Source organism: Cynoglossus semilaevis, chromosome 19 (assembly GCF_000523025.1).
Source record: "Cynoglossus semilaevis isolate Cse_v1.0 chromosome 19, Cse_v1.0, whole genome shotgun sequence".
NCBI lineage: Eukaryota > Metazoa > Chordata > Actinopteri > Pleuronectiformes > Cynoglossidae > Cynoglossus > Cynoglossus semilaevis.
In genome coordinates this window covers 16,797,483-16,810,651 of record NC_024325.1, presented here as the reverse complement: position 1 = coordinate 16,810,651, position 13,169 = coordinate 16,797,483, and the positions used below count along the sequence as shown (strand labels likewise).

General features: G+C 49.3%; 4 protein-coding genes and 1 long non-coding RNA gene across 12 annotated transcripts in view; 3 read left to right on the top strand and 2 right to left on the bottom strand.

The window, feature by feature from the left end:
* The window catches only part of LOC103395656 (capZ-interacting protein-like), a 4,858-nt gene extending 3,951 nt beyond the window's left edge, over positions 1 to 907 (top strand). For 3 of the 5 annotated variants that reach the window (XM_025065621.1, XM_025065620.1, XM_025065619.1), the window contains one exon: positions 5 to 117. In XM_025065621.1, the coding sequence (XP_024921389.1) occupies positions 5 to 80 (76 nt within the window). In that variant the 3' untranslated portion in view covers positions 81 to 117. Of the gene's footprint in view, positions 1 to 4; positions 118 to 339 lie in introns of those variants that run through there. The other 2 variants (XM_025065623.1, XM_025065622.1) reach the window with 1 other exon arrangement.
* A 71-nt stretch (positions 908 to 978) lies between these two features.
* med31 (mediator complex subunit 31) lies at positions 979 to 3,601 on the top strand. Of its 4 annotated transcripts, none has more exons than XM_025065628.1 (5): positions 979 to 1,295; positions 1,868 to 1,942; positions 2,061 to 2,157; positions 2,778 to 3,037; positions 3,350 to 3,601. In XM_025065628.1, the coding sequence occupies exons 1-4, from the start codon at positions 1,286 to 1,288 to the stop codon at positions 2,986 to 2,988; spliced, it is 393 nt and encodes a 130-aa protein (XP_024921396.1). In that variant the 5' UTR covers positions 979 to 1,285; the 3' UTR covers positions 2,989 to 3,037; positions 3,350 to 3,601. The 4 variants fall into 4 exon arrangements, with proteins under 4 accessions (XP_024921396.1, XP_008331643.1, XP_024921398.1 ...); XM_008333421.3 differs by having other exon boundaries at positions 1,156 to 1,295; positions 2,778 to 3,001; positions 3,338 to 3,601; XM_025065630.1 differs by having other exon boundaries at positions 1,156 to 1,295; positions 2,778 to 3,001; positions 3,326 to 3,601.
* A 303-nt stretch (positions 3,602 to 3,904) lies between these two features.
* On the top strand, positions 3,905 to 8,585 carry LOC103395653 (flavin-containing monooxygenase FMO GS-OX5). Its single transcript, XM_008333418.3, has 9 exons — positions 3,905 to 4,050; positions 5,263 to 5,471; positions 5,544 to 5,682; positions 5,965 to 6,107; positions 6,187 to 6,239; positions 6,414 to 6,538; positions 6,651 to 6,758; positions 7,115 to 7,324; positions 7,403 to 8,585. Exons 2-9 carry the CDS (start codon positions 5,269 to 5,271, stop codon positions 7,709 to 7,711), a joined length of 1,290 nt encoding a protein of 429 aa, XP_008331640.1. The 5' UTR covers positions 3,905 to 4,050; positions 5,263 to 5,268; the 3' UTR covers positions 7,712 to 8,585.
* A 27-nt stretch (positions 8,586 to 8,612) lies between these two features.
* Positions 8,613 to 11,950, bottom strand: LOC103395654 (P2Y purinoceptor 3). The gene is made up of 2 exons (XM_008333420.3): positions 11,385 to 11,950; positions 8,613 to 9,775 (listed from the first exon to the last, which is right to left on the bottom strand). Exons 1-2 carry the CDS (start codon positions 11,819 to 11,821, stop codon positions 8,863 to 8,865), a joined length of 1,350 nt encoding a protein of 449 aa, XP_008331642.1. The 5' UTR covers positions 11,822 to 11,950; the 3' UTR covers positions 8,613 to 8,862.
* A 133-nt stretch (positions 11,951 to 12,083) lies between these two features.
* The window catches only part of LOC112488615 (uncharacterized), a 2,220-nt gene continuing 1,134 nt past the window's right edge, over positions 12,084 to 13,169 (bottom strand). Inside the window, exons 2-3 of the long non-coding RNA XR_003052889.1 lie at positions 12,911 to 13,083; positions 12,084 to 12,128 (exon numbers count right to left, since the gene is read on the bottom strand). This is a non-coding gene — a long non-coding RNA (uncharacterized LOC112488615). The remainder of the gene's footprint in view (positions 12,129 to 12,910; positions 13,084 to 13,169) is intronic.

Below are 13,169 nucleotides of genomic sequence, written 5' to 3'. Positions count from 1 at the left end.
TACTGTACCGTACTGTACCGTACTGTACCGTACTGTACCGTACCATATCTTGTGATACTACAGGCTCGACCACATATTGAGTTCTTTTTACCCAATTGAATTATAATAATAAATAAAGAAAAATAAAACGAACCAACACTGTGAATACTTGAGTGTAGTAGGTAATAAATGATCAATACCAATACCAATACTAAATGATCAATACCCTGGTGGAGGAAACCACATGGTGGAACTAAATATGGTGATATTTCAGTGTATGAATATTTTCACCTGTACAGACGACGACACGGAGAATCAAACCAACAACTCATCAAGAACCTCTTCATGTTGTCGTTACAGAACGAACTGGACCAGAGTTCCACTCTTTGAGGACTGCGATGACCACACCTGAGGGGCGGGGCTTATAAGCAGGGCGGAGCTCTCACGTCTGACATCAACTCCTCTCCTGATGATGATGTCACAAAATCGCGGCCTCGTGAAAATCCTCCGTGGAGTGTGAAGACACGCACACACTTAGTTTACCTCCAGGGGGGCGTCGTCTTCTCTCTGTCTGGACGGTGGGGCGGGAGACACCTCAGGTCAAAGGTCAACACAGAGCTGTTTCTACTGCAGGTTAAATGAATGGATGACAGTGACCTGGAAGAACCTCTGCTGGAACCAGAATCAAACTGGACAGTGGTGTCTGAGGGTCTGTCCAGTCCTCTGTCCAGTCCTCTGACCAGTCCTCTGACCAGTCCTCTGTCCAGTCCTCTGTCTAGTCCACTGTCCAGTCCACTGTCCAGTCTACTGACCAGTCCAGTCTACTGTCCAGCAGGTTTTTGCCTTAAAAAAATAAATATTTTTGCTAAAATCAATTTTTTTCTTCTGTCACTCACATCAACAACTGAAAATAAAAAATGTCTCCTGTCATGTCCCACACAATGTGTCCCACACGATGTATCCCACACAGATGTGTCCCACAGTGACGTCTTTCATCATCTCTCCCAGATTTACAGCAAACGTGATGAATTCTCGTGGATGAGCCGTTAAAACCCAGCCTATTCAGGAGAGACACTGGTTTTGATATCTGTATCTTCGCTAGGGGGCAGTGACATGTCGGAATAACCATGTGACGACGCGGATATGAAGACACAGGAAGAAGAACAAACATGGCGGCTGCAGTTTGACGATGGTAGCTGGATGGAAAAATACGAAAAAACATCATTAAAACCAACTTAAACTGTTGTGAAATCTAGTTTTGTTTGAAAATAACGGCAGTTTAACGGACCGACAGCGTCCGACAGTCATGGAAACAGGTTCGTACGTGATATTTACCTTAACTTTAGTGACATAAACGTGTTTGTCGAGAACCAAAGCCCGTTCATCACTTCAGTGAGATCACGGGTTTGTTGTTTTTTACGGTAAAGTTACGGTAATAGACAAATATTCTGTGTCGATTATTCATAGCAGAAGTGGAATTTGCCTAAAACCATAAAATGTTGACGTTGTTGTGATAGTTGTTACCGACGTCGGTGTCACTGTTATCGTCGTTCGTTCGTCCTCAAAATGATTCATGTTGATTTTATTTAACGTTTTTAAAAGTTCTGTGAGTTAATGGGAATGTTTTAGTGATGTCTGTTTCTAATGCCTCGGGTTTGGGTAGAAAATTAATTCTATTATTATTATGATTATTATTATTACATTTCCCATAGTAGAGGCGCTAATATTATAAATATACCGCTAAATAAACACAAATAACCAAAGTGAATGTGTCTGTTTGACAACAGTAGAATTGTTGGTCACATACAGAGAACTTTGGCCTGTGTCTTGAACACAAGCAAAGGATCGGTTTCAGTAAACTGTGTGTGTGTGTGTGTGTGTCATACAGAGGAACAGGCCAGGAACCGTTTCCAGGCGGAGCTGGAGTTCATTCAGTGTTTGGCCAACCCAAACTACCTGAACTGTAAGGAGCGCTGTGCCCTCTGACCTCAGATGACCTCACCATCATCAGGAGAGTTGTAACAGTTCGACTTGACCGTTTCCTGCTCTGAACAACCTTCTGTTTGTCTTTGCTCCTGCAGTCTTAGCTCAGAGAGGCTACCTGAGGGAGAGAGTGTTCATCAACTACCTGAAGTATCTGCTCTACTGGAAGGAGCCGGAATACTCCAAGTTCCTCAAGTAAGTCACTGTTAGCGAATGCTATTGGTCCCCACGCACAGGGTCAGAGGTCACTGAGCTGAGGGCTAGTATGTATGAAAGCAGACACTTGAAAATAATAATAATAATAAATACAAATACAGCAAAAGATCAACTAAAAGACGTGGCTGGTAGCTTTGTTTACCTGGAGCAGATGGAACACAGCATCTGATTGGCTCATGCATCACAGCATCTCTCAGCGTCTCCCCTTGTCTGTAAAGTTAGTGCTCTGGTGTTTGGTGAAAGTTGACTCTAATCTAACGTCCTACGACGTCTCCTAAACTCCTCCGATCATCTTCTCACACTTCTGTTACCAAACCAAGTCCAAACCAAGACGCTGACACAGATGACCTTTAACAATAATGTCCGCTCCTGCCTGTGCCTTCATATACGGTCCAAAAGGAAATATGGTGTTATTTCAGTATATGGATATTTTTACAGCTCCAAGTTTTAGTTATGTTTCAAAAACACCTGGAGGCTCCTGCTCTACTGATGTTCCACCAGGAGGTGGCGTCTCAGTGATGTAGATGTTCTCTGGACATGGCAGACCTACTACTGCTGCTCCTGACTCCTGCCTCCTTCTCCTCCTCCTCCTCCTGCAGGTACCCTCACTGCCTACACATGCTGGAGCTGCTGCAGTACGAACACTTCCGGAAGGAGCTGGTCAACGCTCAGTGCACCAAGTTCATTGACGAGCAGCAGCTGCTGCACTGGCAGCACTACTCCAGGAAACGCACGCGGCTGCAGCAGGCGCTGGCAGAACAGCAGCAGCAGGCCACGCAGCCGCCGCACGGCAACGCCGCCTCCAAGTGACCACACCGAGGCCGTGGGGGAGACGGTGGGGGAGACGGTGGGGGAGACGGTGGGGGAGACGGTGGGGGAGACGGTGGGGGAGACGGTGGGGGAGACGGTGGGGGAGACGGTGGGGGAGACGGTGGGGGAGACGGTGGGGGAGACGGTGGGGGAGACGGTGGGGGAGACGGTGGGGGAGACGGTGGGGGAGACGGTGGGGGAGACGGTGGGGGAGACGGTGGGGGAGACGGTGGGGGAGACGGTGGGGGAGACGGTGGGGGAGACGGTGGGGGAGACGGTGGGGGAGACGGTGGGGGAGACGGTGGGGGAGACGGTGGGGGAGACGGTGGGGGAGACGGTGGGGGAGACGGTGGGGGAGACGAGTGCACAGAGTCTGTGAATAATAATGTCTTAGATGTTGTTTGTTAGAGTCTTAATGTTTGGTTGTTTTGTAAATAGAGACTTGTGTGACACAGGTGGCGCCACCTGCTGGAACTTGACTTAGTGACTTAATACTGTTTGAAGTGAGTGAATAAAATGTGTTTTGTTTAACCACGTCTGTCTGTCACAGCTACAGAGAACGGCATCTGTCAATGGTAACCAAACAATAAAACGTCGCTGTGTTTACACTAAAGCTCGATCAGAATGAAGCTGTGTTGACCATCTGGTCCAGAGTGGCTAACTGTTAGCCACAAAATAATTAAATAATAGCTAAAAGTTAGCATAGAGTACTATAGCTTAAGCATCGACAAATCATAAAACCGAACAAAATTATTCAATTCTGATATGGTTTTTTTTATGTAGTAACATTGTAAATATTCGCAATTCTAGAGAAAATCTGAAATATGACATTTTATGTTTTTAAAACATTTGATCAAATTCAAGTTTGGAAATTGTGCGTATAAAGTTAATTTAAAAAAAGAAGACGAACTCTCAGAAGTGAGCCCACTGTCGTTTCCGGTTTTGTCCTGATTCGCCGTCGGCATCGTCCGCCATTTTATTTATTGACATCGGCTGAGACTGGACAGAGAGTTTGTCCAGAACCGGTGAACTTCTCAGAGACGAGGATAGACTGAAGAGACGGTAACGGTTCATCTTCTTCACATTAGTCATCGATTAAAAGTAAAAACTAATTCGTGTCAGTGAATGCGTCTGGATGTTCCGACGACATTGACTGTAAAACTTCAGCTGATGTTAGTTGTTCGGTAAAAATGTCGTAATTGTTGCTTTTATTTTATTCATGAAAAGATGCGTCTGTTCTGTGAAAGATTTTAAATTAGTATTTCCCCTCGTTGGAACTTAAAGTTAAAAAGGGAAAATCTAGAAATATATTATCCGTATTTAACAATTTTTTTATCGTTTGGATTCTGTTTTGCACTTATAGAGAAAACCTCTGTGTTTGGTTTAAATACACACATATGTACATATATATATGTCGGTTATATTAGTATATTAAACGAAAAATAAATAAACCCGTCAAAGTTGACCTAATAATTTGAGAACGTTTTCACTGCCTACACCTCAGGTCGTCTATTATTACAATTAGAATTACTGGAGTTTTAAGTGATTTAGAGACTAAATATTTTAATAATTTGTAATTAAGAAAGGAAAACTTGAAGAAAAAGGTGATTTGTGTTCAGGTGAAAAAAAAGACCAATGATTAATTAAAAAACATTTTCACTGAATATTTATTTATATTCAAATATATATTCATATATAGATCATATTCATTTATGTCCAGAGATGAAATAAAACACCAGTTATTATAAAGGGAGTTATTGTCATTGCGACACAACCTTTTACCTTTCACCTCAGTGAGCAGGGGGTGGCTCAAGCTATGACCTGCGACCTGCAAAGTCACGTTTGTTAAAGTTTCTCCGATGTGAGATGTGATGATGTCACTGGTTTTATCAACAGATCAAAGATTGTTGTTGGTTCCTGGAAGTACGTCGTTCTTGGAAAGATCTTTGTTAATGAGTAACAAGTTATGGTGACTCGTCATTAAAGACACATCAGAGAAGAGTGGACCTAATCTGTCCAGGACTGGGGTCCAGGACTGGGGTCCAGGACTGGGGTCCAGGACTGGGGTCCAGGACTGGGGTCCAGGACTGGGGTCCAGGACTGGGGTCCAGGACTGGGGTCCAGGACTGGGGTCCAGGACTGGGGTCCAGGACTGGGGTCCAGGACTGGGGTCCAGGACTGGGGACCAGGACTAGGGTCCAACTCAGCAGACTGTTACCGGGGTCTTAGTCTTGTCCATGGTCTCTCGTGGTCACACTCCTCTCTTTGTCTCAGTCGGCCATGATGATGCGAGTGGCGGTGATCGGTGCCGGCGCTGCAGGGCTCTGTGCAGCCAGACACATCCTGGCTCGCCCCAAAGTCTTCGCCCGCCCGGTGGTCTTTGAGCTCATTGACAGGGTGGGCGGCACCTGGTGTTATGAAGAGGAAGTGGGCGTGTACGACAGCGGGCGCCCAGTCCACAGCAGCATGTACAGAGACCTCAGGTGTGTAAACATCAACACTTTAGACTGTCGTTTAAGGTCACGTCTGTTCATTTGACCTTTGACCTCCCACAGGACCAACCTTCCTAAAGAGGTGATGATGTTTCCTGACTTCCCCTTTGACCCTGAGCTCAGCAGCTTCATGTCTCACCAGGAAGTGCAGAAGTACCTGGAGAAGTACTGTCAGAGCCACAGCATCGGTCCACACATCAGAGTGAGTCAGGCGCCCCCTGTTGGCATCAATTTTTGCTCTTCATTTGAGTGTTTGACAAACCCCGTTAAATAATTGCCGTGTGTTTTCCTTTCGTAGTACTGTTCGTCTTAGAGAGTGGACTTTTACACCAGTCTCCATTTCTGAAACTTCTGACCAGGATAAACAATAATAACAAAACGATTTAACAACAATTTCATTACAAACAAAAGTGGATTTGTTTATTTGTTTTAGGATATTATATGTAAACAAATCTTTGTGACACATTTTCACCGCGACCCTCAGTTTAACACCGCAGTAGAAAAAGTCCAGCCTGTCACAGACCTGCAGGAGGGCGGGGCCACGGTGACGTCATGGAGAGTGACATCATCACACGTGTCTGGTCTTCAGAAGACTGAAACCTTTGACGCAGTCTTTGTGTGTGCGGGGTAAGTGATGACATCATCAGGATAACCAACGAACTCTTCGTTAAGGTTGATTTTTTCGTCCTCTCTGTTGCTGATGAAGACATTATTCAGACCCTCACATCCCAGACATCCCAGGAATCCAGCACTTCAAAGGTACGACGCTGATGTGTTCACAGACGTCAGCATCAACAGACACACACCACAGAGTGGACTGAAGCGACACACGGGCGTTGAACGTCTGTAACCAATGAGTGAAGACGAGATGAGAACATGTGGACAGGACTGACTGGATGAGGACCTAACGTCAGTCCTGCTCTCTGCTTCCAGGAACAGTGCTTCACAGTCATTCGTACAAGTTCCCAGAAGCCTTTGCGGGTCAGTCCATCGTAGTACTTGGAGCCAAGGCCTCAGGACTGGACATTTCCATGGAACTGGCTAAAGTGGGCTGTCAGGTAGGTCAGCTGCTCCATGGAGCTCCAGGGTCAGAGGTCGTCAGGTCCTGGGGTCCAGGGGTCGCGGTCTGGATGAAGATGACGTCACACTCTTCATCTTTCTGGTCTCCAGGTGACGCTGAGTCATCGTGGTCCTCGTCTCACCTTCCCTCTTCCTCCTGGGATTAATGAGTCCAGCACTATGGTCTCCATCCAGGAGGACGGCAGCGTCCTCTTCCAGGTGAGGACACGGAGACTTTACTGATCTGATCTGATCTAGATCCCGAACACGTCTTTGCCGTGTTTTTGTACAGTTTAAAGTCAAAACATCACAGTGTTTCTTCTGCCGGCCAGAGGAACCTTCATGAAGGTTTAACAGCTCCCTCTGCTGGACAACAGACATTTCTCTCCTGTCTGTTCGTCCATCAGTTCCTGCTGGAACTTTTTAGGTTGAAGGTCACGTTGACCTTGGTTGGAGTTGTTGACAAACAACATCATCCAACACCATCCAACAGTCCTGTGTGTGTGTGTGTGTGTGTGTGTGTGTGTGCGTGCATCGTCCAACTGTGGAGTTTTAACGACACTCACTTGTTTCAGGATGGATCCGTGGGCGTGGCCGACGTCCTGATCTTCTGCACCGGCTACAACTTCAAGTACCCGTTCCTGGACTCGGCAGAACTGGGCGTGGACATCCAGCAGCACGTGATGTCACCCCTGTACCGGTACATGATGCCCCCCGCCTTCCCCTCGCTCTTCTTCATTGGTGTCTGTAAACTCATCTGCCCCTTCCCCAACTTCAACTGCCAGGTGAGAGCGACGACCACGACCTTAGCCTGTCGCAGGCTGATGACATCATCCCCGTCACACCCTGACTTCCTCCTGCAGGTCCAGTTTGCTCTGGCCGTGTTGGACGGAACCGTACCTCTGCCGTCTCGGGTCCAGATGGAGAAGGAGGTCCGACAGGAGGAGCAGGAGAAGCTGGACCAGGGAGTGGAGCATCGCCACCTGATGGTCATTCAGCGACACCAGTGGGACTACTGTCAGATGCTAGCTAGAGCTGCCGGCTTCCCACCGCTGCCTCCAGTGGTTCGCAGCCTGTACGAGGAGGTTTGGAGACAACGACGGATTGATCCGGATGGATACCGCCAACATAACTACAGGCTGGTGAGCGCCACCCAGTGGGAAATGATTTAGGGTAAATGGTCAGGTAGTGATTAAGCAAACAGATGTTAAGGTGTAGAGCTAGCATTAGCCTGCCTTAAGCATTAGCTCGTCTCAGAGACACTTTTACTGATAAACTTGAAGATTCTTGTTAGCATGCTAAGATTAGCACAACTAGCTTATGCTAAAATCACATGAAGTTGTTCATTGATTTATTGGTTAAATGTGTGCACCTGCTCTGTGTGTTCTTGGTCAGCGGTACCTTAAAGGTTCAAAGGTCACTTCCACAGGAGCAGGGATACTTTAGACCAGCTCCTTTATGAACTGATTAGAATTCAGTTGAAATCATTAAACAGACTTAAAACTGAATCTTTTCAACGAATCGACTAAAAATAATAACAATAATAGTAATAAAAATGAGAATTATTATTATTTTAGATTTTGTTTTCTTTTAAAAAAATCAAAAATAGTTTCATGTTCTTAAAGTAGTCAGAGGTAGTACTGTCAGGTAACAGCTCCCTCTGCTGGACAACAGGGTATTCAGTTTCTCCTGTCTGTTCGTCCATCAGTTCCTGCTGGAACTTTTTAGGTTGAAGGTCACGTTGACCTTGGTTGGAGTTGTTGACAAACAACATCATCCAACAGTGCGTGTGTGTGTGTGTGTGTGTGTGTGTGTCGTCCATTTGTTGGTGGGAAAACGACTTTCTTCATAAACAGAACTATTTTTTATAGAACTGTTGTCTGTGAAAAACGTCCAGCTTTTGTGTTTCATGGTTTTTGAAATACCTGGAGTATTTAGTACCAGAGAGTCAACTGAAGAACTGTTAGTCACCACTAGAGGGAGGTGTTAGGAATCATTCAAATGAAATATTGTAAAGAATAAAAGTACAGACTAAGAATCAGTAAAGAGTTGTTGTTTGTTTTTTTACAACCGGACTCTTTTAGTCACCTTTTCTTCTGAGCAACAACAGGAAGTGGACACTAGAGGGCGTGCTGTCAGGAAACCTTTGTGTTTCTTATTGACCCTGTAAACGTGAACAATTCTTAAGCTCCAAGATTGAAAAACAAAAGAAAATACATTAGTTTGTTACTGAACTCTGCCCCCTACAGTGGGTTAGAGTCGGTACCGCTAGCCTTGTCTGGTTGGTTTTGTTTTGGTTCTTATTCTGCGACAAAAAAAAATCCTAGAAGATGATCCTGGACGACTTGGACTCGTTCTCCAGATGCAACTCCCTCTTCACTTTCTCTGCTGCCCCCTGGTCGTCCTCTCCCACTCCCTCTTTCTTCATCATTTTCAGTGGCCACCAGAGGGAGCCGTTCTGTCGGTCCCGGCGAACCGTGGGTTCTCCAGGCCAGCAGCAGGGGGCGCCTTTGTCTCCTGTCAGGAAGTAGAGAAGGGCGTTCAGCCAGGCGTTGCAGGAGGCCAGCGGACGCGTGACCTTGTAGCAAATGGAGACCGCCTTCATGGCGTTGCAGCCTCCGATTTGCCCCCGCCGCAGCAGCAGGAACAGTGTCCGGGTCACATGGAAGGGCAGAAAGCAGAGGGCAAACAGCAGCGTAATGGTCACGATGGTTTTAATGGACTTCCTCCTCCTGCGGATGTAGTGGGAATACTGGGAGCCGGAAATGGACACGGAGGTTCTCTCCCGATCCCTCACTCCTTCTGCGGCGCCGTCTCCCCCCTGACCGTCCTCACCTCCTACGATGGAGCTGGGAGGAGAGCGTAGCGTCCGAAATATGGTCCTGACCACGTGAGAGTAGCACCAGGCGATGATGACGAAGGGCAGGAAGAAGCCCAACAGGTGGAGGACCATCCCGTACGGCACGTAGTCGGCGAACTCTCTATCGATGGCGTCGTCCCAGCAGTTCATGTAACCTTCTCCGTCCTGTTCCACCGTCGTATTCCCGGCGTTCCTCGATGCCTCGGGTTCAGGGGATCGTTCTGCGCCTCGCCGTCTTACGTATCCCGTCTGGGCAAACCTGAAGATGGGGCAGGTGAGGATGAAGACCACCACCCACACCAAGGCGCAGATGCCCTTCACCACCCGCTTACTCTCCAGAGTGATGGTCCTCATGGGGTGACAGATCCCCAGGTACCTGTGGACCAGAGGAGAACCAGGAGTCAGCCAGGACCAGGAGTCACAGATGTTTATATGTTTATAAAGATAAACAAAAAACACTTTCATTTTACTGATCTGTTAATCATCAATGTTATCATCAATGACAACACAAGGAAACACAGTCTAAACAGAGAGCCTCCATCAGAGAGAGCCTCCTTCAGCGAGCCTCCTTCAGAGAGAGTCTCCATCAGAGAGCCTCCTTCATAGAGCCTCCTTCAGAGAGAGAGCCGCCTGCAGAGAGAGCCTCCTTCAGCGAGCCTCCTTCAGAGAGAGAGCCTCCTTCAGAGCGCCTCCTTCAGAGACCCTCCTTCAGAGAGCCTCCTCCAGAGAGAGCCCCCCTCAGAGAGCCCCTCCTTCAGAGAGCCTCCCTCAGAGAGCCTCCTTCAGGGAGCCTCCTTCAGAGAGAGTCTCCATCAGAGAGCCTCCTTCATAGAGAGCCTCCATCAGAGAGCGCCTCCCACAGAGAGAGCCTCCTTCAGGGAGCCTCCTTCAGAGAGACTCCTTCAGAGAGAGCCTCCATCAAAGAGAGCCTCCTTCAGAGAGACTCCTTCAGAGAGAGCCTCCTGCAGAGAGCCTCCTTCAGGGAGCCTCCTTCAGAGAGACTCCTTCAGAGAGCCTCCTCCAGAGAGAGCCCCCCTCAGAGAGCCCCCTTCAGAGAGCGCCTCCTTCAGAGAGCCCCCCTCAGAGAGCCCCCTTCAGAGAGCCTCCTCCAGAGAGAGCCCCCCTCAGAGAGCCCCCTTCAGAGAGCGCCTCCATCAGAGAGAGAGCCTCCTTCAGAGAGCCCCCCTCAGAGAGCCCCCTTCAGAGAGCGCCTCCATCAGAGAGCGCCTCCCACAGAGAGAGCCTCCTTCAGGGAGCCTCCTTCAGAGAGAGCCGCCATCAGAGAGAGCCTCCTGCAGAGAGCCTCCTTCAGAGCGCCTCCTTCAGAGAGCCCCCCTCAGAGAGCCCCCTTCAGAGAGCGCCTCCATCAGAGAGAGCCTCCATCAAAGAGAGCCTCCTTCAGAGCGCCTCCTTCAGAGAGCCCCCCTCAGAGAGCCCCCTTCAGAGAGCGCCTCCATCAGAGAGCGCCCCCTTCAGAGAGAGCCTCCATCAGAGAGCGCCTCCATCAGAGAGCGCCCCCTTCAGAGAGAGCCTCCTGCAGAGAGAGCCTCCATCAAAGAGAGCCTCCTTCAGAGCGCCTCCTTCAGAGAGCCCCCCTCAGAGAGCCCCCTTCAGAGAGCGCCTCCCTCAGAGAGCGCCTCCTTCAGAGAGCCTCCCTCAGAGAGCCTCCTTCATAGAGAGCCTCCATCAGAGAGCCTCCTTCATAGAGCCTCCTTCAGAGAGACTCCTTCAGAGAGAGCCCCCCTCAGAGAGCCCCCTTCAGAGAGCCTCCTCCAGAGAGAGCCCCCCTCAGAGAGAGCCTCCTTCAGCGAGCCTCCTTCAGAGAGACTCCTTCAGAGAGCCTCCATTAGAGAGCCTCCTTCAGAGCGCCTCCTTCAGAGAGCCTCCTCCAGAGAGAGCCCCCCTCAGAGAGCCCCCTTCAGAGAGCGCCTCCTTCAGTTCCCTGTTAGCGACCGTTAGCGTTCAGCCGGTCGACTGTTTCTTACCTGTGCACAGAGATGCAGGTGAGGAAGAAGATGGAGCAGTAGAGGTTGAAGTAGAAGAGGAACCTCACCAGGCGACACATGAAGTCACCAAACACCCAGCTGTCCCTCAGGACGTAGCTGGCCACCAGGAAGGGCAGCGAAAGGCCGTACATCAGGTCGGTGGTGGCCAAGTTCACCATGTATATCAGGGAGGTGTTCCAACGCCGCCCGCTGGCGCCGCAACAGCCGCTGCCGTGGCGACGGCAGGAGCGCAGCAGCACCACGGAGTTGAGGGTCAGGCTGAAGACGAAGGTCAGCGAGTAGCAGACGGGCAGGAAGACGTACTTGTAGGACTCGTCGATGCTGCAGGAGGGGGGGGGCAGAGCGCCGGAGGTGTTGGCGTGGGCGTGGCCCGGCGTCATGTCCGGTGTGACGTTGGAGACGGGATTCAACCTCATGGTGAACCTCTGAAGGCCCGGCGTGTCAGGGGATCATCTGGTCTCCTCACCTCCTCCCCCCGTCCGTCCGTCCGTCTGTCTCTCCGTCCGTCCGTCTCTCCGTCCGTCTCTCCGTCCGTCCGTCCGTCTGTCTCTCCGTCTGTCTCTCCGTCCGTCCGTCTCTCCGTCCGTCTCTCCGTCCGTCCGTCCGTCTGTCTCTCCGTCTGTCTCTCCGTCCGTCCGTCTCTCCGTCCGTCTCTCCGTCCGTCCGTCCGTCTGTCTCTCCGTCCGTCTCTCCGTCCGTCCCCTCTGGTCCGTGTCCTTGTTCCTGTAACAGAGGACCAGAAACACCGTGTTCGTCCTGGTTTTGCTGATGTCGCCGCGTCACGCTCAGTTAGGCCGTCAATCATTAATGAGCTTTTCCGGAAACATCTCACGGCGGCGATTCTTCAAAAAGTGCAGCGTGATTTATTTACTGATTCATTTTGAAAAAAGTCAAAAAGAAAAATGTAAAAAGTATTTACATTAAAACATTAAATATATATAAAAATATGTGAAATAAATACAAATCAATTAATAGTAAATAAAAGTTTTTACAGCGGCTGAATTTGACCCTGACCAACAACATGATGTTTGTACATCAATTATTGACCAGTGAGAAAAACAACAACAATAAAAGATATGACCTTTGACCTTAAGGTCAACTTGTGACTAAAAATAACTGACTGCAGAATTTAACAGATAATAATAAGAGTTAGTAAATACTGCTGCTGCTGCTGCTGCTGTTACTGTTGCTGCTGCTGCTGCTGCTGTTGCTGCTGCTGCTGTTACTGCTGCTGCTGTTGCTGCTGCTGCTGTTACTGCTGCTGCTGTTGCTGCTGCTGCTGTTACTGCTGCTGCTGTTACTGCTGCTGCTGTTACTGCTGCTGCTGTTACTGCTGCTGCTGTTGCTGCTGCTGCTGCTGCTGCTGCTGTAGGACAGTGTAAACGGACCATGGTACCGACCCTGACCCTGATCCACTCACGTCAGTACATTTATGGAGTGATGATGAAGAGCAGCAGCCAATCACAGAGCAGGAGTGGACCAGGTGTCAGGATGCAGGTTCCTACCTCTGTCCTGGTGGTCCTGGTGGTCCTGGTGGTGCAGGTGGTCCTGGTGGTCCTGGTGGTCCTGGTGGTCCTGGTGGTCCTGGTCCCAGTCTGCAGCCGTGTCCTTGCTGTGGTTGAGTCTATTTCTGGTCTGGAAGGTCTCACGGGGGTTTCTCCTCTGACCTTCAGCTGCTCTGTAAATAATTGATCAGTTCATTCAGTCAGAACTGCAGGAATGAAACCTAATCCTGGGACTGCAGAGGAGGGGGGGGGGGGGGGG

Coding starts and splice junctions, on each gene's coding strand:
- med31 (XM_025065628.1), top strand. Junction 1,943..2,060: donor CAACCCAAACTACCTGAACT/GTAAGGAGCGCT, acceptor TTGCTCCTGCAG/TCTTAGCTCAGAGAGGCTAC. Junction 2,158..2,777: donor GAATACTCCAAGTTCCTCAA/GTAAGTCACTGT, acceptor CTCCTCCTGCAG/GTACCCTCACTGCCTACACA.
- LOC103395653 (XM_008333418.3), top strand. CDS start 5,269: ATGATGATGCGAGTGGCGGTGATCGGTGCCGGCGCTGCAGGGCTCTGT. Junction 5,472..5,543: donor AGCATGTACAGAGACCTCAG/GTGTGTAAACAT, acceptor GACCTCCCACAG/GACCAACCTTCCTAAAGAGG. Junction 5,683..5,964: donor GCATCGGTCCACACATCAGA/GTGAGTCAGGCG, acceptor CGCGACCCTCAG/TTTAACACCGCAGTAGAAAA.
- LOC103395654 (XM_008333420.3), bottom strand. CDS start 11,821: ATGAGGTTGAATCCCGTCTCCAACGTCACACCGGACATGACGCCGGGC. Junction 9,776..11,384: donor ACCTGCATCTCTGTGCACAG/GTAAGAAACAGT, acceptor TCTGGTCCACAG/GTACCTGGGGATCTGTCACC.